This window comes from Lagenorhynchus albirostris, chromosome 2 (genome assembly GCF_949774975.1).
Source record: "Lagenorhynchus albirostris chromosome 2, mLagAlb1.1, whole genome shotgun sequence".
Classification (NCBI taxonomy): domain Eukaryota; kingdom Metazoa; phylum Chordata; class Mammalia; order Artiodactyla; family Delphinidae; genus Lagenorhynchus; species Lagenorhynchus albirostris.
The window spans coordinates 45,275,660-45,300,196 of record NC_083096.1 but is presented as its reverse complement, the minus strand read 5'-3'; the positions used below and the strand labels follow the sequence as shown (position 1 = coordinate 45,300,196).

General features: G+C 37.5%; 1 protein-coding gene across 2 annotated transcripts in view; it reads left to right on the top strand.

The window, feature by feature from the left end:
- The window catches only part of RNF2 (ring finger protein 2), a 56,302-nt gene that overhangs the window by 25,058 nt on the left and 6,707 nt on the right, over positions 1 to 24,537 (top strand). For both annotated transcript variants that reach the window (XM_060131682.1, XM_060131693.1), the window contains exons 2-4: positions 17,199 to 17,287; positions 20,012 to 20,172; positions 20,822 to 21,037. In XM_060131682.1, the coding sequence (XP_059987665.1) occupies positions 17,201 to 17,287; positions 20,012 to 20,172; positions 20,822 to 21,037 (464 nt within the window). In that variant the 5' untranslated portion in view covers positions 17,199 to 17,200. The remainder of the gene's footprint in view (positions 1 to 17,198; positions 17,288 to 20,011; positions 20,173 to 20,821; positions 21,038 to 24,537) is intronic.

Here is a 24,537-nt window from a genome sequence, read left to right as displayed (position 1 = left end):
TGTGCCACTCCCTTTCTCCCTCTTATCACCAATTTAATGGTGAACTACTTGGAGTTTCACAGACACCATGCTGAGTTGTGCCTTTGCTTTATGTTGGTCCTTCAGGACTGCTTTCCTTTCCTCAGTTGGTTAACTTCCACTTAACTGTCAACTCTCCTCCAAGGAGGAATGTCTTTCTCCAGGTTTCTTTGTGCTCTTGTAGCATTTATCAAACTGTGTTGAAAATATGTTCAGGGCCCACTAGCCAGTAAACTCATGGAGGGTCTCATTTCCATCATGTGCTGTGGTAGCTCTCAAATGTTTCCTAAACTTTTGAACTCAACTGTTTTTCATTATGGATCGGTCTGTTAGTGTCTCATATGGGTAGGCAGAGGGACAGAAGGGAAACCAGGCTGCTGCTGATATAACTGGTGTTGGCTATTAATAGCCCTTGATAGGAGCTTTCTGAAGTCTTGGGGAGAGACTGAATTGGGCCATTAAAGTATCTGTGGGGGCTTCCCTGGTGGCGCAGTGGTTGAGAGTCTGCCTGCCGATGCAGGGGACGCGGGTTTGTGCCCCGGTCCGGGAGGATCCCACGTGCCGCGGAGCGGCTGGGCCCGTGAGCCATGGCCGCTGAGCCTGCGCGTCCGGAGCCTGTGCTCCGCAACGGGAGAGGCCACAGCAGTGAGAGGCCCGCGTACCGCAAAAAAAAAAAGAAAGAAAGAAAGAATCTGTGGGGGTGGGGAAAGTGAAGGAGTAGTGTTTGAGAAGATGAGATAGTGATGAGAAGTATTATAGGAGGGCACAGATCACACTAAATTATCTAGATCTGCATTTTAAATGCTTTAAAAAAATCTTAAAACATTTATTTTTCCTGTAACTATAACTTAATTTTATAGAGACCAGAAAACATTGTCTGTTACCAGTAGTACTCAGAAACTTAATTAAGACTGGATAATGAAGATATGGTAAATCACCTTTGAAAGGTTCCTGCTTTGTGTTCCACAGCGTGGAAAGATATAATCCAATTAGGAAGTGATTATATTACCTTTTAAAATAAAGCCATTGGGTTACCAAAAGTAATTTAGCTTTTTATTCCAGATGTTTAGTACAATGACAACTTTTCCAATAAAGAACACTTTCTTTGTGTTTTTAGAAACTTACAGAAATTAGTGTCTGTCTTACAGCTGTAGCTTTAGATTAAACTGCTGTGAGTGGCTTTTATGAGGTGATGCCTATTGCAGGCAATGTTATGATGGCAGTTGGATTGCTTACTCAGAATTATTGCACCCTGGTTTGCCTAGTCTTGAATAAATTTCTAACACCTGTATCCTGTGAGCAAGCAGTGTTTTAATTAAGGAACAAATCGTTTGCTCATTCACATGTTGTATAATGTAATGCAAGAGGAAAAGAAAAATGCTAAAGGTTGGGAGAGTTAATTTGATGTGACCTTTATTTACTTTATGTTCAGAGATGGCAATAACTATGGAAGAAAAAGATAAATTTCTTGTTACAAAAAAAGAGTTTCATAGTTTTTGTTTCATAGTAGAGAAATAAATCTCAAACAAATGAAGAAAAATGCTTTATAGGAAAATGGGATAATCTAAGAAATTTTAAAGTGATTGTATTTTCTGATACATGGTTCACAGTTTAAAAAACAAATTAAGGAAACAAATCATATACAGGATAAAGACAGAAGTATTGACTGTGAGGAGTTAGTTATATAGTTACTTTTACTTTTGGCAGTTGTGGTAGGCTGAAAAATGGACCCTCCAAAGATATCCACATCCGAATCCCGGGAATCTGTGTTGTTGCTTTATTTGGGGGTGGGGGTCTTTGCAGATGTCATTAAGTTAAAGATTTTGATATAAAGAGATTACCCTGGATTATCTGGGTGAGCTCTAAATGTTATTACATTTGTCCTTGTAAGTGAGAGGCAGAGAGAGTTTACATGCAGGAGAGGAGGAGGCAGTGTGACCACAGAGGCAAAGATTGGCGTGTTGTGGCCACAAGTCAAAGAATGCCAGCAGTTACTCCAATCTGGAAGAGACAAGGAACAGATTCTCCCATAAGATCTCTGGAGGATGCACAGCCCTGCCAGCACCTTGATTTTGGCCCAGTGATATTGATTTAGGATTTTTGGCCTCCAGGACTGAGCGAGAGAATTTTCTGTTGTTTTAAACCACAAAACTTGTGGTAATTTATTTCAGCAGTTGCAGGAAACTAATACATCAATCTTTCTTCCAAGTATGAATGGACATTTCTATAAGTAACTTCATATACCTTAACTCTTTGTTAACTCTTTGTTCTTTTGTGGGGGTATATTTATAGCTCAAGCACGTTAGACTGTAGTTCTATTTCAAATACTCTGAATAGACCAGGTAATTTTTATGATTAAAACAACTGGTAAACATTTTTAGGCGCAGAACTTTGAGGTTTTAGCTCAAAATAAGTTACATTTAAAGCTCTTTTTTGGGGAAGAGTGTTTTTATTCATTCTGGAATCTCCCTGGTGGCTACTTTGAATAGCTACACTCTGGTGAGAGTACAATTTAGAGTCCTAAAACTTTACAACACAGTGTCAGCCCTTTTGCCTGTGTATCTGCTGTTTGATAAGAATTCTTCTTTCACCTGTACTACAGAAAATGTACACTTGAGGCTTTTATTGAGAATGGAGTTATGAGTTTTTTATGACCCAGCATGTGTCAGGGAGTCTTTGAGACTTGACACATGGTATTAGGAGTCTGACCAAAGTGTAAAGACCGTATAGATTCTCTACACTTTAGCCCTGTATCCTTAATGATCAGACAGCAGTGTACCTGGCCTGTATTAATTTTCTCGATTATATTTGTGTTTGGGGAAAGAGAAGGATAATTGAAGAAACATCCATTTGAATGCCTCTAAATGTTCTTCAAAGCTGTGGTTCAAGATGCCCTTCTTTATGTCACCTAGTGCCCCTTTTATAAAGAATTCGTAAGTTTCTAATGGGATTTGAGCCCGAAATGTCTCTACCTAATTCTTCTTTTTTTCCCTTAAGCTTCCAGGAACTACTCTTAGTATTCAGTTACATACAGGTGACTAGCAGTAAACAACTGACAAAGATATCTGCCCTTTCTGGCAACTTCTGTTTGTTATAGAAAAGGCCTTAAATAAGTAGTCTTGGGAACAAATAAGCCTGTTGATTGATTTTTTTTTTTAATCACATGAGGCACATGATCAAGCATTCTTGAGTTCCTTTCTAAAATAATAAAATTATTATTTTTGAAAGGGGTTTTATGTAAAAATTTTTATTTTTAATAAGTTAGGGGGTAGCTAAGTCATTTTTTCCCCTAGTCTTTTACATATTGGGGGCCTGAGAAATAATAATTCCTATTTATTGAAATAAAGGAAATTATATCTTTTCAGTTTTATGGGCTATCATTTATAAAATGCCAGACATTTTATATGAACATCTCATTCAGCTTTACCAATGACACTGAAAAGTTTTGTCATTTTGCAGATTAAAAAAAAAAAGCATTGAGAGACTGAGATGCTTGTGGATCTATAGCCAGTAACAGCCAGCGTTAGCATGCAAACTCAGGTTGATCCAGTTCCAAAAACACTCTGCTTTCTAGTTGTCTCATTTGTTGTACTATAACAAGGATATCCCTAAAATATGAAGTTCTCTGACTCTATGCTTGAAGAATTTATGGTTTAGTGGATCTGTTTTTCCTTCTAGGGGGGCCAGAGAATGATCTTCGGAGCAAATGCATGGCCCAGTCAAGGAATCTGAGGGTCTTGGAGGTCTCAAAGAGTTTAATGGAATCTGTATTAGTATTGTCCTTAGTTTTTTCATGTGAAACCTGCTATTTGCCACATCTAACGTCTATAGACTAGACTACGGGTTTTTAATACTCCCCTCAGCCAATTTGAGGATTATAGATGAGAGGTGGGATAAAAATGGCACTTTGGGGATCCTTTACATTACTTTGCTGGGTACTATTAAGAGAATATTTATGTGAGACGATGTTATGATTAGTGTCTAAGTCCCTAGATGAGTCTTCAAAAGACTAATCCATAATGTAATTGAATTAGTATACAAATACAAATTTTCTAGTAGTTTAGACATGTAACTTAAGTATGATATATATATATATTTTTTAATTTATTTATTTATATATTTTTGGCTGCATTGGGTCTTCGTTGCTGCCCACGGGCTTTCTCTAGTTGCTGTAAGTGGGGGCTACTCTTCGTTGCGGTGCGCGGGCTTCTCATTGTGGTGGCTTCTCTTGTTGCAGAGCACAGGCTCTGGGCGCACAGGCTTCAGTAGTTGTGGCTTCACCGGCTCTAGAGCGCAGGCCCAGTAGTTGTGGCGCACGGGCTTAGTCGCTCTGCGGCATGTGGGATCTTCCCGGACCAGGGCTCGAACCCGTGTCCCCTGCATTGGCAGGCGGGTTCTTAATCACGGTGCCACCAGGGAAGTCCCTATGATATGTTTTTAATGGAAGAACTTAAAGTGGAAATTTTAGTTTCTAAGTTGGGGATTAATGACAAAATAATTTGTATATTCATTTAAAAAAAATTGTCACTCTTCCTAAAGCCTGAATTACAGGATATGTTTTACCAATCAAATTCTGTTAGAATGATGAAATTTTGATATCTATATTTGTTCATATTATCCTGAAAGTAGACAAAATTTCTGGGGCCAGGATAGATTTTACAGTAGTAACCACATCAGTTCCCTTTTGCCCCAGTTCTCCACCCCTAGAGTGATGCAGTGAGAACGGGATGTTCGTTTAGTAGGTGATGAATCCCCAAAATTTGATTCTAGGCGCTTGTATACAAGTTGCCCACCTCTCCTTCTGAGAGAGGGAGAGAGACCTTTGCTTCCAAATAAAAACAAATTTTCTTTGGTTATGGAAGGGGAAGATCCTAGATTCTTAATCTTTGGACTATTAAATGAATGCTTCTGGGGGGAAAATTAGACAAGTCTCAGAATTTACAACCCCTGGAATGTCTCTATAGTCTCACAGCTGTCCCACCCTGAAATATAAACACATATCCTAGAGAGGTGAATCTCTTATCTATACGTTTTCAAAACTTGTCCTTTGAAGGACAGATTTCTTTGCTCAGAAAGCCCTCACCATGCAGAAACATAGAACTATTTTCTCTGCACATAGAAAATAGACCAACTGATAAATCTTCCTTTTTGTTTTATCTTTTCTCATGTCAATTTGAATTGACTTTTTTTTTTAGTCATGAAAATATGAAATGTTAAGGTTGCCTAATTTGAGCTCCTTTCTTTATGTAGTCATCACCATTGTTGAGTTGTTCAGCAAATACTTATTAACTATTATACGCTAGGCACATTGCAAGGTACTGGGAATATTGTGGTGAATAAGATAGGTAACTACCCTGCTTTCAAGGAGCTTAGAGGCTATTAAACTGTAATGGTGAAAAACAAACAAGGGAAGACTTGAGAGAATGACAAAGTTAGAATTTTGTTAGAATGCATGAAGGAGCTAGCTGTGGGAATATAGTGGAAGAAGAGAGCATTCTGTTCCAGGTAGAAGGATGGGCTACTGAAAAGATTCTAAAATTAGAATGCGTTTGCCAAGATTGATAAAGATGGCAAATGTGGCTAAAACACGGAATTTGGATTTGGATTTCCTTTTTAATTGCTTAAAAGAGGTCGATCACATTATACATTTTGCTCTACAACTTGCTTTTGTTTTTAACTTAATGTATGAGGTATACATATGTTGAATTCCATGTCAGTGTGTATAGCTACATAGTATTTTGTACTATGGATATATTCTAATTGGCCATATTCCCACTGATAAACAAATATATATGTACATGATTTTTTGCTATTACAATGCTGTGATGACTCTTCATGTATATATATTTATTGCATACCTGTATGAGAATTTTTGTCAGGTAGATTTCCTAAGAGAACCATTATGAGGTCAAAACTTGGGTGCATTAAAAATTTTGACAGATACAGGCTGCTCTGAGTGGTGATGGTTCAACCAGTACCGTACAGTGAGTCTTATTTTTTGATTTGGCCAAAGAGCAGACAGTTCTTTTGGTGTATTCTTTCATTGGCATCTATTTTTCAGATACTGACTTTTGATTCACAAGTTAATTTTATTAAATTTTTTGAAGGATAAACGAATGGGATTATTTTGTAGTTTAAGGTTACCTTCGTGTGTTAAAATACATGCTGTACTAAAGTTCTAAAAGCTGATGTGTCTACTATTAGACTTATAAAGAATGTGGATAAAATGACATCAACCAGTAAGTTAATTGTATGTTGATGAAAGGTAATAAAGTGAAAAGTAGGGAATGCATTTCCAAAGGGATTTCTGTAACAGTCGTGTATAGCTTGATTCAACCAGTTTCCATTTCAAAGAGTACATTCTTAATGCCAAAAACTGCAGTTATGTCTTAAATGCCAAATTGCTCTGTCCCCAAAACCATGCCACTGTACACTTCCAGTGATTTGAGAATTCCTGTTTCTGCACACCCTTTTAACACCCAGTATTATCAGTCATCTTAATTTTTGTCAGTATTGCAGACAAAAAATAGAGCATATGTAGATAACATTGTCTTGATTTGCAATTTAGTGATTTGTAGTGAGGTTAAGCACAATGTAGTTCTGTTGGCCACTTGTATTCCTCTGTTAATTACCCATTTATCATTTTGCCTATATTGAGTTGTCTTTTAAATTGACCTGGGGGAAGATTTGTTGTGTATTATGGATTTTGGGCTTTGTTTATTATGTATGTTGCAAATATTTTCTCTGTGTCAATTGTTTATTTTTAAATGTGCTTATACCTTTTGTTGTTTTTTGTATATAAGTTTAAAACTTATGAGGTGAAATGTGATCTATTTTTAAAGCCTTCTGGGTATTGCATCTTGCTTAGGCTGCCTTCCTAATCCCAATCATATGAAGACATTCTGCCGTCTTCTAGCTCTTTCATATAGTTTTTAAAAAATGTTTAATCCTTCTAGAATTTTTTAATTTATCTGTGTAGGTACATCTGATTTAATTCAAAAAACTTAAAACTTTTTGTTATCCCTCTGATTTAAAGTATCCTAAATTACATAAATTCACATGCTTTTGAACCCTCTGTTTTGTGCATTATTTCATTCATCTTTGTGCATTAATTCATTCGTCTTTTCTTCGGACCATAGTGTTGCTTTTTATTAGGCTTTATTGTTAGACGTAAGGTAAGCCTCACTGATTATTTTTCTCTTTTAAAATATCCTGGGTGTTCTTGTGCATCTTCTAAGTGAACCTTAGAATCACTTTATCTATTGATATTTTGATTGGGATTGCCTTACATTGGATTTATATGTTTATCCAATTTAGGTCTTCTTTAATGGCCTTGAGTTAAGTTGTAGAGTTTTGTCTGGTCAATATTTTTTGAAATTTACTCCTAAATATTTCATAGTTTTTGTTGCCATTGTGAATGGTTGTGAATGGGAGCTATTAAAAAGTACATTTCTAAGTGGTTATTCCTTGTTTATAGGAAACCTGTGGCTTTTTGGCCTGGTTTTCTCTCCTCAAGCCAAACATGTTACTGCCTTTTTTTTTTTTTTTTTAGGTCTAGTAGTTTTTCATTTGATGCTACTGGACGTTCCAGGTAGCGATATTATCTGCAGCTGATAATTTTGTCATTTCTTCTTCCACTGTGTGTGTGTATCTCTCTTTTTTTTTTTTTTTTTTTTTTGTGGTGGCATAATTTAGGACTTCCAGCAGAATGTTGTAGGGCAGTCGTGTTTTGCTCCTGACTTTTTAATAGGAATCTTCAAAAGTTTTAACTTTGGGGCTTCTGGCGTATTTTCATCAAGTTAAGGATATTTCCATTTATTTCTAACTTTCTAAGACTTTTAATTAGGAATAGTTGAATTTCTTAAGTGTGTAAAGATGAATATAGCATTCCCTAATAATCTAATTTAAAAATGTTTTATATCTATGTATGTGCATTTTCTAACGTTTTTTCCCCTTTTGATTATGTCAGAAATTTAGCTATTGGATTAGCTGTATCAGGTTACTAAATTTTGCTTTCATGAACAAGTCCTTTTTTTTTTTTTTTTTTTTTTTTGCGGTACGCGGGCCTCTCACTGTTGTGGCCTCTCCCATTGCGGAGCACAGGCTCCGGACGTGCAGGCTCAGCGGCCATGGCTCACGGGCCCAGCCGCTCTGCGGCATGTGGGATCTTCCCGGACCGGGGCACGAACCTGTGTCCCCTTCATCGGCAGGCGGACTCTCAACCACTGCGCCACCAGGGAAGCCCTCCATTTTTTTTTTTTTTAAAGCAGTTGTTTCTGTTTGGTTTATGCTTTTATAATGATCATTTTTCCCTTTTACTTAATTAGGTTCATATTCTAATTTCTAATGCTTGGTTCGTATTTTTTTCCACTCTCCATGGTTTTATTACTTAAAAATTGAAGGTTATAAGTATTTCTGAAGGACTTTTTTCTCATTACACATCCCATACATTTTGATAAGGTTGTATTTTCACTTTATTAATTTATAAAGAACATATAGTGTCAATTTTGCTTTCCTTTTTAACCCATTCCAGTGTGGCTTTTGCCCCTCAGCTTAACCCCATTTGATTCTTGGGAAGATCACCATCATGGCCCCTTCTTTAGTTCTGTAAAACCTCTTCTTGTGTATTTTCCCATTTACTTACCTGTCACACTGACCTTTCTGCCTTTCCCGACATGTCTGTTCCTTTGAAGTCCTTCCTTGATCCTCTGTTTTTAATAGCTCCTTTTCTCTTCTTCATTATCTAAACCAATGCCCTTTTTTGTATCTTATTTAGAACTTAAGAATTTTTACTTTATTGTGTACATACTTGTGTTTACTGCTATCATTCTTAGCACCTTGTACAGTGCATGGGGTGCAATGGATAATCAGTATTTGAATGAGTGAGTAAATGATATGTAATCTTATGAAAGGATTGGGGTAGGGAGAGGGACCTACCCAGATATATAGGCCTTTTGTCAGGGCAGATCAATTTTGGTAAAAATACTTCAGGAAAATTGATAATCTGGAAATTAAATTCCTTTCAAAGTATCCAAGACTTATAGCCTTTTGTGTAGCTCAGGAGTACACATGCATACCCCGCTTTGAAGATTCCTAGTTAAATCATAAAAGATCAGCATTAGGAAATTCTTTCCATTTATGTATTATTTAAGGTTCATTTTTTTTTCCTTTCTAAATGTCTTCCCTCATTTATTTAACTTATATTGAAAAGCAGGCTCATTTCTAGGTGTAGGAGAAAATATTAAGATGTGTCAAATTATTTAAGTCAGTGGGATAGACATGTAAGCAGCTTTAATGCATACAGGTAAGTTCAAAGTACAGAAAATACTTTGTACTTTGCATCCCTTTTTTTCTACTCAAGTAAGTATAACCTTTTCCTCTGGCTTCTTCAGGATCTTTTCATTGTCTTTGAATATCTGTAATTTGAAAATGATACGCTGAGGTGTGGTTTTTTTGACATTTATTCTGCAGGGTATTCTTGGAGCTTCCCGGATTTGTGGTTTGATTATCTGACATTAATTTGGGGAAATTAATTCTCAGTCATTATTGTTTCAAATATTTCTTCTGTTCCTTTCTCTCTTCTCTTCCTAGTATCCCCATTACATGTATGTTACATCTTTTGTAGATATTCCACAGTCCTTGGATATTTTGTTCTGTTTTTCTCAGTCTTTGTTCTTTTTGCTTTTCAGTTTTTGAGGGTTCTACTGGTACATCCTCTGACTCAGAGATACTTTCTTTAGCGGTAGGCAGGCTACTAATAAGACCATCAAAGGCATTCTTTATGGCTGTTACAGAGTTTTTGAGCTCTCATTTCTTTTTAGTTCTTTCTTAGGATTTCCATCTCTCTGCATACATTGGCCATCTGTTCTTCTGTGGTCTTTATCCTTTAGAGCCCTTAGCATATTATTCATAGTTATTTTAAATTTCTGGTCTGATAATTCCAGTGTCCCTGCCATATCTGGTTCTGATGCTTGCTTTGTCTCTCAAATTGTGTTTTTGTCTTTTGGTATGCCTAGTAATTTTTTCTAGAGCCGGACATGATGTACTGGGTAAAAGGAACTGCTGCAAAAAGGCCTTTAGTAATGTGGTGGTGAGGTGTAGGGGGAGGGCAAGGGTTCTGTAGTCCTGTAATTAGTCTCAGAGCCTATGTCTCTGGGCTGTGAACTTCACTAGTGGTTCTTAGTTTTTTTCTAACCCCTTTTAGGTGGGACAGGAAGACTAGAATGGACTGGAGTTGGGTATTTCCCTTCTCCAGGTCACTTAGGTTCTGGTAATATCCCAGCAGGTTAGGTTCTGGTTAACTAATTTTCCCTGAGGGCAGGACTTGTTACGAAGAACTAGAATGCTCTGGCATATTTAGAAATGGTTCCTTTTCCCCTTCCTCTGCTGGAAGCATGAGGGGAGTTTTCTCTGATAATTAGTGTGGGAATCTGGTTGGGCTGCTGGAGGTAAATTTCACAGTATTGTGGGGGCCTCCCTGTGACTGGGACCTCCTGGAGTTTTTAACTCTCAGACTTGTCCACACTGAGCTTCCTCCAACCATTTTTCAGTTATAGTTCAAGAGTTTCCTATCTGACACTGCTTCCTACTGCGGTTTCAGTGCCTCAGTCTGCTCAGATATGTTGAGATTCCCTGTATTCTGTCTCTTCAATTTTGGGGCAGTGATTTGCCTTGTGTCCTCCTGTCGCTTATGGATCCCAGAAGAGTAGTTGATTTTTCAGTCTGTTCAGCTTTTTTACTTGTTAGGACTGAATGGTAACTTACATGCATAACTGGAAATGCAAGTCTAACCTTTTTCTTGTTTAAAAAAAGGTAAGCTTACTAAATCTTTTTGTGTAGAATGCATAGGAGTTTTCGTCTCTTTTGCCTGCTCTGCTCTTTGCTTTATGGGTAGTCACTTCTTGAGGGTGTTGTATTGAAAAAGCTTTTGAAACCACATTGAGCCTCCACAAAAGGACTTTGTGATCTACCATATGCGAAGGTGTGGAAAGTCAGCATGAGTGCCAGGTATTTGTGGTCCTTAAAAGAGCATTCTGAATATCCTATTGCTGTTTCCCCTTTGGTTATTGAAGCCGTGAGCTTTCAAAATTTAGCTGTGACTAGATCTTTCCTCAAGATCTATTTTCTGTTTCTGTCAGTGCTACTAAAGTTATCTTGTCCAAACTATAATGCTAACATTCTCTCCACAAATTTGAGTGCCTACTTTGTGCAAGAAACATTTCTGTTTTGTTGGGGGTATCTTTTATTCAGAAGTATAATTTAGGTGGGTATTGGGCCACAGGTAGACCTAGATCTTCCATTGTGCTGCAGGGATCTTCAGGCAGTAGTCAACTGGGAAGCACATTCCTGTTGCTGGAAAGAATCCCTAAGATTACTTTGTCTGACACCTAATTTCCCTTCTTTGCTGGCTTCAACTCTACTCTCCATCCTTTCAGATTATAATTATTACCTAGGCCATCCATTCTTCTTCCTTTCCTTTTTCGTTGCTCTGTCTATATACATAGATGACTCCCAAATACCAGTCATCAAAATCACAATTTATTCCCATCCGAAAAACAGAAGCTAAATGTCTTTTACATTCTTGGCTTGGGCAAGAGTGAGCTGCAGACAGAAATGCAGCTTCTCACTAAACCAAAGAAGAGGAAAGGTTATATATGATTTGGGGGAAGGGTAGAATTTAGGTTAAATTTAAATGAAAAAATATATTGACCTAAAGCAAAGAGGAACTAATTCTAGAGAGCTTATCTGTTCAGTAACTGCCAAAAGTAGAAACTTGAGCTTCCTAAATACATGTAGATAATGTGCTTTAGGCCGGAGTAGAATTTACAGCTTCCTCTGTATATGTGGATTGTGTCTTGAGGCAAAAAACCGGAATTTTTCATTCTCAGATCACCTTTTGACCCTCCTTGGCCAGGTCACAGTAGAGGTCACTATTGTTCAGATTTACACTGCTGACATGTTCTTAAAAATTGAGATAGCAGTTTTGATGATCAGCAACACTGTATCCTTTTTTTTGGTCTAGGATTACCTGCTGTATTATCTGATAAGATGGCATCCATGCAGTAGCATATAAGACTCTAACTACCGGGGAACATATGATTGATTGTTAATACAGATTCAACCAGAAAGACTGGAAAATTTTTAAAACTCGTGTAGATCCTAGTTTTCCAAATGATGATACCAGGAAGTTCTGGAACTACAACTAACTTGTGAATTACTTCCTGAATCTTAGTTGCCACAGGAATACAAATATCCAAATCGGGTATAATTTGGCTATGTTCAGGAGAACTGGCATCTCTAGAAAGAAGACTTTAAAAATACATATATATATATATATATTTAGGAGAATATTTCATTTGACAGTTCCTATTAATTTGCTGGGGAAGCTTTCTAGAGACAGATGAAAGGAGTGTTCTGTTTATAGTTGACCCCAGGGTAACAGTGTTGAGACATGGGTTAGGATTTAGAATTCTTAGAAATTCCTCCTATCTTAGTAGTTTTAGTTCTCCGATAAATTCATTATGCTATTGTAGGATTTATGGTAGATATAGTGGTACATGTATCTACAGGGGAGCTGTATTTAAAGGTAGTTCACTTTGAATTCAGTGAATTCTAGAGTCAACTTCAGAGCAGCATCATCGGTAGATTTGGGGCCATTGTTCTTTACACACACACACACACACACACACACACGTGCGTGCACGCACACACACACACACCACGCTTTATTTGCTAATATGGAGCAGTGCCTCTTCCAGATATTTTTCTGATAGCTGTATCTGTCAGTATCTTTATGAATAGGTTGTTAAAACTTAGAGGCTGAAGGATCTTTGATTTTTTTTTTTTTTTTTAATCTGAAGGATCATATGTTTGTTTTAGTTTGTAGTTTGTCAGTTTTCTAAAGGTCTTCTAACATTTTCTTTCAGCTCTGTGTTGGAAATCATCCAAATTTGCAATTTTCTGTTCCACTTTTTTTTTAAATCCTGTATTTTAGATTTTAGCCTATTAAGAAAAAGAGGGGGCAGGTTCTTTTTACATTGCCTCTTGGGTGTATCCCACAATACAGGTTGAACGCCTTGAAGCCAGTTTCTTATGTCTCCTATTTATCGGTCCATTCCTTGTTTGCAGCCTAGAATTTTAGTCTGAGTTTTAAAGGAAGGGCACCAGAAAAGGCTTTATTTATCACCCTGGTTTTCTTGCTTTCTCTAGTCCCTGTTGAACGTTTTGCAAGGTTTTTTTTTTTTCTTTTTTCCAGCCACTTTTCAACTATTTTTATCCATCTGAGGGGCTACAAGTAAATGGAATCATTAATATAAGCCTGGGATTCCTGGACAGTTTCTTAATAGAATGAAATTCAGTAGCAGCCATTAGTCTGTCTGCCTTTTGGTTTTGGAAAGTCTTTTATTGTGACTGTTAGCCCTAAACTGTACCTTAACTTAGTTTTCATTGGTTTACCTACCATTGTAGCAGTCTTAAGTGGGTATGGGTCATTGGTTGTTTTCTTGGGGGAAGACCTTGAGGAAAGGATATTTCACTTAGGATTCTAGGGGTGGCAGTAGAGGAGAACAGAGGGAATATAGGTAAAGGTGGTGATGCTAAAACATGATAATATTGGATGCATAAGGAGGGCAGTTTGAATGCTTATTTTCTTTGGTCTTTGCTAGAGAACTTTAAAGGGATGCTACTTTGAAGTTTGGGTTTAATTTTGAGGCCTCAGCATACCAGTCAAAAAGACTGCCCATTGTGTATTTGGTACTTTTTTCCCTTTCTTTTCTAGAGCTTCTTTTAGTTGTATTATCTTTGACATGTCCAAAATTACCAATAATAGCTAAGGTAATTATAAACATCCTTGGAGAAATTGTGCCGTCTAGCCTGGTAAGCAGAATAACTAGGATTATAATAAGAGTGTATATAGGGGCAGGAGTTCTGTCAGGAGAAGTTTGTATCGTAGATGTAGAGAAACCCACATCAATACACAAACTACATACAATAAGATCGAGTGATGCTTATAAAATGGTGGCTAGGGGGGCTTCCCTGGTGGAGCAGTGGTTAAGAATCCGCCTGTCAATGCAGGGGACATGGATTCGAGCCCTCGTCTGGGAAGATCCCACATGCTGTGGAGCAGTGAAGCCTGTGTGCCACAGCTACTGGGCCTGCACTCTAGAGCCCGTGAGCCACAACTACTGAATCCACGTGCCACAACTACTGAAGCCCGCATGCCTAGAGCCCGTGCTCCGCGACAAGAGAAGCCACCGCAGTGAGAAGCCTGTGCACTGCAATGAAGAGTAGCCCCTACTTGTCACAACTAGAGAAAGCCCGCACACAGTAACGAAGACCCAATGCAGCCATAAATGAATGAATGAATGAATGGTGGCTAGCGACCATGATTTAGCCCCTAGAGTACAGAAATGTTAACCTTTAACCCCAGAGTACAGAAATGAAGGAGAAAGTCCTCCTACATTAAACAAAGTGATGTCTCTTCTAGTTAATCTCTTCATGAAGGCTTTTTAGAGAGGCTTATGGCAAAGTTTTTTGCTCCAGAGGGCAGATACTGGTCTGTTGGGTCTCTTGTATCCATCAGTTTGACTAGATAGGAATTAGTAGAGTCTGTGCCAGCATTTGATCCTCTGAAGATTGAATGATAGAGAAAAGACAGTATTTCATGAAGGAGAAGTTTTCTGTCACAAAATTCTTTCAATTTGTGATTCCCGCACTCAGGCAGATACTCAAAGAACCACAGGCTACTAATCATAGGGTAACAAACTCAGCTAAATTAGTGACCAGAGCTCTGTGAAAAATTGCTCAGATTTCAGGCTACTGTTGGGACACTGATCAGGAATCATGATGGAGCTGAAAGATAATTGTATTTCAAGCACAGAAGATTCAAGGAATGTTTGCTTGTTTGGGAGTCCACTGGTTCTGATAAGCAAAATGAGTGAGTCTTCAAGGTAGACTCAGTGGACAGCCTCAAAATTATAAACAAAAGCCATGACTCACTCAAATTTGAAAAATTTGAACATATTTCAAATTTTTGCTTGCACAAGGGAGAAACTTCATGTGGAAATGTAGCTGTTTTGAAGAGACAATGTATATTGAATTTTAGAGGGGGCTAGAATTTAGGTTAAATTTCAGTGAAGTGCTTTTACTTATAAAAGCAAAGTAAGTTAATTGCTCATTGGGTGGGTTCTTGAGAGCAGGGTTTTTTTTAAAATTAATTATTTTTGGCTGCGTTGGGTCTTTGTTGCGGTGCACGGGCTTCTCATTGCGGTGGCTTCTCTTGTTGTGGAACACGGGCTCTACGCGCGTGGGCTTCAGTAGTTGTGGCGCATGGGCTCAGCAGTTGTGGCTCCCGGGCTCTAGAGCGCAGGCTCAGTAGTTGTGGCGCACGGGCTTAGTTGCTCGGCAGCATGTATGATCTTCCCGGACCAGGGCCCGAACCCGTGTCCCCTGCATTGGCAGGCAGATTCTTAACCACTGTGCCACCAGGGAAGTCTAAGAGCAGGTATTTTTAAATGATAGCTGCTAAAAGTGGGAAATGCAGCATCCTGGATACAAATAGATCATGTCCTTCCTTGTTTATGTGCCAGTGTAGAATATATGCCATACTGTGATTGTGCAAGTTGTGTCTTTAGGCAAGTGTGATATTTTTCTTTCTCACTATCTACTGGACGACTCTACCTCCCTCAGTGCTCCATTAAATAACTGGAACTCAGTGTGTGTAGCAGCTCCACTTCTCTTCTAACCCACACCTTCCTTCTGTGTTCTGTCTCAGTAAAGGATGGTTGCTTTCCTAAAATCTTATTTGACCCTTCCCTCTTAGACCAGTGTTGTATGTATCACGTAGTGATCTGTCTGATTCTCTCTGTCTGTGCTTTGCTGCTTTGGTTTAGATAGTTAATATCACTGAGGTTTTTTAACAGCCTCCTCATTGTTCTTTTTACTGCTAGTTGCTTTCTATTCTGTCTTCTACATACTGCTTGAATTTCTTTGAAACTATTTGATCATGTCATCTCTTGTTTAAAACTTCCAGTGGCTTCCAGACTCATACCTACATACATGTTGCTCGACTTTGCCTGGAACCCTGTTTCTTTTGTACTCCCATCCCAGTGTAGTATTTTTTTTTAAGGCTGTTTAATCTCCATTTAAGCCTTCCCTGACTCCTTAAATTTCCTGATCCTTCTCTGTAATTCCATATCATTTTTTCCATATGGTTGCTTAGACTCGATCTTGTCAGTTTGTAGTTTAGCTGTTTACACACATTTCTTTGTTTATAGGCTTTGAATTCTGAGGCAAGGACCTAGAGCAATTCTGCTTGGCCAATAATAGATGTTTACTGAATACTTGAATGATTGGAGCCTCTTCCTTTGCCCTAGAGGAGTTAGTTGTCTAAGACCATCTTCCTTACATGTATACTAGATCTCATCCCCCTATTCAAAGACAGGCAGAGAAGTTGGCTGTACGTTGTTCATTCATAACAAGAGGAAAGTCAGAGTGGTGAGGAGACCTTGAAATTGTGTCACATGGTGAGCAGTAGGAGGAACTAGGACATTTAGCCAGAAGTAAAGAAAAATCAGGTGGAATATGATAACAGTGTCCAAATATTTGAAAGACTTGTGTAGAAAAATTATTCGGCTTAGTCAGTTTGCCTCCAGAGGACAGCTGTAAGGTGAATAGGAAGCAGTTTTGGGCTCATCATTAGGAGGAGATAAGCTGACTTATTAGAAAGGGGATTTTTCATGAGTGGAGCTGTGAAAGTAGAGGCAGAATGACCTGTGGCTTAAAGTGCTTTAAAGTAGATTTTGTATCTTTGGCAAAAGTTGGACGAGATGGCCATGCTGAAGAGTCTGAGATTTTCCTGACAGTTCTAAGTTCCATGACTGCCAGTTTCAGAAAGATACTTCTTATTTTGGATGAAGAGAGTTTCCTATACATCAGTAATAATTAAGCATTCTCTGTGTGCGAGCTGTTAGGCATTCAGAGATCAGTGATAACTTCTTGCTCTCAAGTAGCTTGTATTTATAAATGGAAAGATTCTTGAACTTTTCTTCTTCGTTCTTGAGGAGCCAGTGTGTAATTTCTGTTGGTTTTACTCTCAGGATTTACAATGTCTAAAAATTAGTTTTGAGATTTACTTCCCTTTTCAGATACTAAAATTGGTTTTCTCTCTTCTTTATTCCTAGCAATGTCTCAGGCTGTGCAGACAAACGGAACTCAACCATTAAGCAAAACATGGGAACTCAGTTTATATGAATTACAACGAACACCTCAGGTAATATAGATTAAGATAACTTAGGGGAAATATGAGGCATATAAACTGGGATATAGTTTTAGAAAGTGAAAACTTGAAAGAACATAACAGTAATAATAAATTTATATACAGTTCTAATTTATGTATGTTTGGTTGACACTTCATTTCTTGAACAAATAATTTGAGTGCATATTCTGTACCAGGTCCTAAGCTAGGCAATAGGTAAAGTGGTGAATAAAACAGATGTGGCACCAGCCCAGGGAGTTTATGGACATCAAACAAGTAAATTACACACATGAGAAGTTACATAAAGGGAAGGTCCTTAATGCTGTAATAAATAATAACGGGAGAACCAGGGAAGACTATTTTGAGAAGGTGAAAATGGGGAAGACTGGGAGAGGAACAGGTCTGAAGGAGATAAACATGCTTAAAACTGAAGTCATTTTTAGTTTGAAATGCCTATAAGACAAGTAGAGATGCTACCTAGGGGTCTGGACTAAATATAAAGTTTTAGGACTTGTCAGTACATTTTAAGCATGAGAATGCCAGATCACCTAGAGAGAGATGAGCAGAAGGCCCAGAACTTCATCCAGAGGAGCTTCAAGATTTAGAAATTAAGTAATGGAAAAGGAGCCAGCAAAGGAGACTGAGAAGGAACGGCCAAAGAAAAGTAGGGAAAAATGGAAGATGAAGTGAGGGGATCAAAACATAGGACAAAGTGTTTCAAGGAGGATGCAGTTACTGTGTTCAGTACTACTGAGAGGATGAATAAGGTGAAGATTACAAAAGTGAGCACTAGAGTTGGCTGTATATACTTGGTGACCTTGACCAGAGTAGATTCACTTGAGTAGGTTTTGCTGTGTTAAATGGGAGGGGGAGGTGAAAATCAATAGGTTATGTTTCAGAGAAGTTTGGCTGTGCAGAGAAACAGAGAAATGGAGTGAAAACTTGAGGGCAACATAGAATCGGGAAGTTATTTAAATTTTGTTTTGTTAATAAGATGAGAGATGGAACCACTCTCACCCCACCCTCCTCTACACACAGCTCTAAGCTCATCATTCACATTTCACTATGCAGCAACCCTATATTAATCTAGGCTGATTTAGTGAAGAGGGAGAGATCGCTGAAGTCTAAGATCAGATAGAAATCCGAAGAGGGATATACTTGAGAAGGTAGGAAGGAATGGACATGTGATAGGAAGAGGTGTACTTTCTCCTTGTAAGAAGAAAGAGGAAGATGCTTTATAAAGATTTGGTAGAGAGAAAACGAGAGAGTTCTTTAAATGAAATTTGAGGTAAGGTAATTAATCTATTGAACATTTAGGTGGTAGGTCTGCAGGTAGAAGAAAAGTTGTAAAATAGTGCAGTGAAAAGAAAAATGAGTTTTTAGTGATATCAGTCTGGTTGTGTGATTCCTCCCTTTTTTTCCCCTGCAGTGCTATGCAGATGCACAGGTATAGGCATGGAAAATATGGATGGATGGTTTATCCAGGGTTCAGATTTTGCTAGGCAAATTCTAAAGAGGAAGAGGGGACCAGACTTGATTACTAGCTAAGTCATCATCATACTCTCTGTGTGATTTATAAAATCGAGGTTATAATCCCTAAATCAAAAGTTTGTGTGTATATTAAACTAAGTAAAATACAGAAAGTGCTTTATATAGGGGTTGAAACATAATGGATACTTGATAATAGACAATATCTATAGTTTCGATGGCTTTCCTTGTGGGGTCATCAATCTTTGACCCTATAGAGAAAACACAAGTATGACGGAGAGCCAGTGGAGACAGGAAGTGTAACATATGGAAGCCCCTTATTCTACCTGCATCTTCCTTTTCAGTGGCCACATACTAGACCTTTTTCCTCAATCCATAGGAGCCTGTATTGGTGCCTTTAGAGCTACATAATCTTTGTTCTCAGTGCCACCTTGTGGGAAGGGCGAGTAGTGGTAGTGGCAAAGAAAGTAGGAGTCACTAATCTGTGCATTTGGGAGGTTTGTCCTGAATTCTACATTGGAACTCCAAATGCATTTTCGCACTGAAAACATTTTTAGACATGACAGTTAGAAATACTAATACTTTTTATACTTTGGAGGTGCTATGGATTAAATCAGTTTGTAGGTTAGCTTGAGAACCTGACCACTTTGTATAAAACTGCTCTGTGGATCAAGACTTTTTAAGGTTCAAAAGGTGATTTTAAAATCAAATCCTGTTAAGCTGTGTATAAATAGGGAATACTTGTATTAGAATTTTAAAATCTTTTAATGGATGGCATGAAATGTATAGTTTATTATCAAAATGGTGCAGTTTTGCAGATGGAAGAAGTTTTAGGGTTCATTTAGCTTAACTTCCTCATTTTGCAGGTAAGAAGACAATGTTAAAACTAATTGTTTAGTGTCACAAAGCTAGTTGTAGAACTAATAGAACCTAAGCCATCTGATTCCGTATCCAATGCTTTTTTTTATTGCTATACCAGGGTGATTTAACGTTAGTTATCTTTTAAATATATAATATGTTATCTTTAGCATTAAAATAAGGGCATTTATATAATGCTTTGGTGCTGGGGCTGAGGGGAGTTGGAGGAGATTATAGGTAAAACAAGATTGGTTGTGAGTTGACAGTGATGGTGACTGGGTGATGGGTATATAGATGTTCATTTTTGTCATTTTCTATATTCTTACGTTTGAACTTGTCCATAATTTTTTTTTAATTAGGTAGCATTTAATTTTAAAGTGATGCTTTTTACAGGAGGCAATAACGGATGGCTTGGAAATTGTGGTTTCACCTCGAAGTCTACACAGTGAATTAATGTGCCCAATTTGCTTGGATATGTTGAAGAACACCATGACTACAAAAGAGTGTTTACATCGTTTTTGTGCAGACTGCATTATCACAGCCCTCAGAAGTGGGTATGTTAAAATGAATTATGCTAGGTACTTAAATTATACAAGGACAGTGTTCTAGTGCTCTGTGGGTTTTGAGAAATACATTTTCTATAAGTGTTCATTTGAGAATTGGAAATTTATCTAAAGTCTAGGTTTTAATTATTGGAGAATCTTTGTTTCGAAACAGTTGATTTTATATAGTTTTAGAAGGTTTTTAGGATGAGTTTTTGTTTTGAGGAAATTACAAAGCATGAAACCATGATTTTCTCACTTCTTAAGTATAATGTCCTGATGAATATTTTAATAAAATAATTCATAACATATAAATTAATATATATTAGTGGATAGTTTTTCCATGTATAGCATGGATATCAGAAACGGGAAATTTAGGAAGGAATAGATTTTTATTTCTAAAATGGTTATATATAATTTATCATGGGGAAGTATTTAGTTTTTTCTCTATTGGCAAGTAGTATGGAGAGTCTCATGTTTCAAAAATCTTGCTTAGTCACTAGTCAGATATTCAAGGAAAGTCAGGTTAATCAGTTTAAATTTCTGCAACTTAGTAAAGCTATTGGAATAAAGATGATAATTATCTGGAAGCTGGCTATTTTTGTCTTTAGCCCAAAGATCCTGGCATTATTTACATTTTCTTTTCTCTCTTTTTATTTAGCAATAAAGAATGCCCTACCTGTCGGAAAAAGCTAGTTTCCAAAAGATCACTAAGACCAGACCCAAACTTTGATGCACTCATCAGCAAAATTTATCCAAGTCGTGATGAGTATGAAGCTCATCAAGAAAGAGTATTAGCCAGGATCAACAAGCACAATAATCAGCAAGCACTCAGTCACAGCATTGAGGAAGGACTGAAGATACAGGCCATGAACAGGTATATGGGAGAGAAGGCCAGGCAGGGCGGCCATTTTTCCACTCTATTAAATACTGAACTAACACTCTCCATTTTGAGATAGATAAAATGCAGTAACAAATAGTAGTTCTGTGTGGTTACCTTTTCTTGAAGGTATAAAATATGTCTCTAGGCCTAATACGGTATTTCATTTAAAGTACTAGAGTCTTAAAAAAAACAAGACAAGACAAATACCCTCTTATATCCACTTCTCCCTCCACTTACCATTGTATTTCTTCTCTTTAAAAGAGTTGTCTCTGCTTACTATATCCAATACTTCTACTGTCCCATTTTGAACTCCCCCAGTCAGGCTTTATCCCAATGCCTCATATCACCCTTGTTGAAGTTACCATTGACCTCCACATTGCAAAACCCAATTGCTGATTCTCAGATCTCATCTTACTTAGCAGCATTTTATACAGTTAATTTCTCTTTTCTGTTTGACTGGTTTCCTTCCGCTGGCTTTCAAGAGACGATATTCTCCTGGTTCCCTTTGTATGTCGTTAGCTGTTCCTTATTTCAAACTTAACATGTTCAGTACTGAACTTGTAATTCTTATCCCCTACTTCTCTTCATTCTTACTCATTTTAGTTGATGGCAACTCCATCATCCTACTTGCTTTAGCCAAGAACTTTGGAGTTACCTTTCACCTCTTTTTTCCCAGTCCGTATTCCAGTTTGTGAATAAATATATTTTTAGCTTTTTCCATAATATATCCAAATTGGTCTAGGCAACCACCATCTTTCATTTGAAAGTGTTGAAATAGCCTCCCAATCGGTCTTTCAACTTTCCATGCTTACCTCCACATTGTCTGTGCTCAGCACAGCAGCCAGAGTGATAAATTGGAAGTCAGGTCATAGTTCTCCTTTGCTTTGAAGTCTCTAATAGCTTCTATTCGCATTCAGGTTAAAAGACTTTAATGATAGCTTCCAAGACCCTATATAATCTGAGCACTTTCCTCACCCCTATTCTCTTTTCTGCTCTGACATCTCCTGATATGTTTAGGCCTCAGGGAGAGTCAGCATCTTCCAAAGCCACATTGCAATAAAGTCAGCCACCAGCAAAGCCACATCCCAATCTAGTGGCTTTCACCTTGGCTGAATATCAGAATCACTTGGAAAGCTTTTAAATCCTAGGGCCTCAAAGGCATCACTCCAGACTAAGTAAATCAAAATCTTTGATTGGGGTACAGGCATTCGTATTTTAGAAGTTCCAGAAGTGGTTCTGAAGAGTAAACTTTTAGTCTTTTACCAGGAGAAAGAATCCCCTTCATAAAATCCTTTATAGATACACCTTTGATTTTGCTTGAACATTTCTAGTGGTGGGAGTATGTGATAGAAGCTTCTTTCATTTGTTAGTAACTTTATTAAAGCTTCTTGGCTGTTTTTGAGACTTAGCAAGCTTGTTTCTGCCTCAGGGCCTTTATACCTCCTGTTCTCTCTTTCAGGAACCCTCTTCTTCTAGATAGTCCACATGGCACACACACTCATTCTTCAGGTGTCTGCTAAGTTCCCGTCTTCCACCACAGGACTCCATACTTTCTTACCCTCTCTGCCTCATTTTTCTTCATAGCACTTATCATTCTCTGAACATGTGTGTGTTATTTGCTGTACTAGAATAATATAAGCCCTAAGAGGGTAGAGACTGTGTGAGTATTACTGATTCTTATAACACCAGTACATAGGACTACGTTTGGCTTAAAGTAAATAGTTTTGTATGAATATATATTTTTTTAAAGTTCTTCCCTTATATTGAATTAAAATTAGTCTTGTGTGTGTAGCAGTCTTGATATGTCTTTGTCAAAATACTTATGTTGGGTTCTATATTTATTTCAGATTCTGCTTCTATCTACTAGTCCTCAAATAATTTCATATAAATATACATTCTTATATGCTCCTCTAAAGGCTAAATATTTACATTCCTAATTTCTTTTATTCCTCATATGACATTCAAGTTTGTTGGTGTATAATTCTTGAAATGCTACCTCTAGAATAGTATGTAGTGTTACGGATATGATTTGATAAATGCAGGATATGATAGGCTATTGATCTACCTCCATTATCTGAACATTATTTTATGAATGCTGCCTGAAATTACATTAATCTAGCTCTGTTCTTTGGAAAGAAGTGTGAGGTAAAAATAAATACATTAGACAAGTAACCCTGTTGAGTTTTTTGTTTGTTTCATTATTTTGGTCTTTCCATATCACAGTAGAAAATTATGATAAAAAACATAAAATTTACCATATTCAGCATTTTTAAATATACAGTGCAGTATTGTAAGTGCATTCACACAGTTGTACAATCAATTTCCAGAACTCTTTTCATCTTATAAAACAAATTCTGTACCCATTAAGCGACAGTTTCTCATTTCTTCCTCCTCTCCTCAGCTCCTGGTAACCACCATTCTACTTTGTGTTTCTGTGATTTTGATTACTTTAAATACCTCATATATGTGGAATCATACAGTATTTGTCTTTCTGTGATTGGCTTAATGTCTTCAAAGTTTATCCATGTTGTAGCACCTGCAGAATTTCCTTCCTTTTTAAGACTAATCCATTGTATGTGTTCACTTTTTTTTTTTAATATAAATTTATTTATTTTTGGCTGCGTTGGGTGTTTGTTGCTGCACACAGGCTTTCTCTAGTTGTGGTGAGCGGGGGCTACTCTTCATTGCAGTGTGCGTGCTTCTCATTGTTGGTGGCTTCTCTTGTTGCGGTGGCTTCTATTGTTGCGGAGCAGGGGCTCTAGGCATGCAGGCTTCAGTAGTTGTGGTTTGCGGGCTCTAGAGCGCAGGCTCAGTAGTTGTGGCACATGGGCTTAGTTGCTCTGCAGCATGCGGGATCTTCTAGGACTAGGGATTGAACCTGTGTCCCCTGCATTGTCAGGCAGATTCTTAACCAGTGTGCCACTGGGGAAGTCCCAGAGTTCATATATTTTTGAATCATAGTTTTGTCAATTAACATATTAGTCACCCCCTCTTAATTTTGAAATGCTGTATAGATTTCATAAACAGTATTTTATTTTGGGGGGGAGAAAAAGTTCTTGAGCATCTTTCCTAAGCAAGGATGCTCACTCGCACCACTTCTATTCAACATGGTATTGGAAGTCCTAGCCACAGCAGTCAAAACAAAAAAGAAAGGGAGGGAGTGTATCCAAATAGGAGGGTAAGAGGTAAAATTGTCATTATATGCAAATGACATAATACTCTATAGAAAACTGTAAAGACTCCACACAGAAACTATTAGAACTAATAAATGAATTCAGCAGAGTAGCAGGATACAAGATTAATATACAGAAATCTGTTACATTTCTTTACACTAACAATGAAATATCAGAAAGAGAAAGTAACAAAACAGAACAATCCTGTTTAAAATTGCTTCAAAAAAAAAAAACCCTAGGAATAAATTTAACCAAGGAAGTAAAAGACCTATATGCTGAGAACTATAAAATTGATAAAGGAAATAGAAGATGATTCAAAGA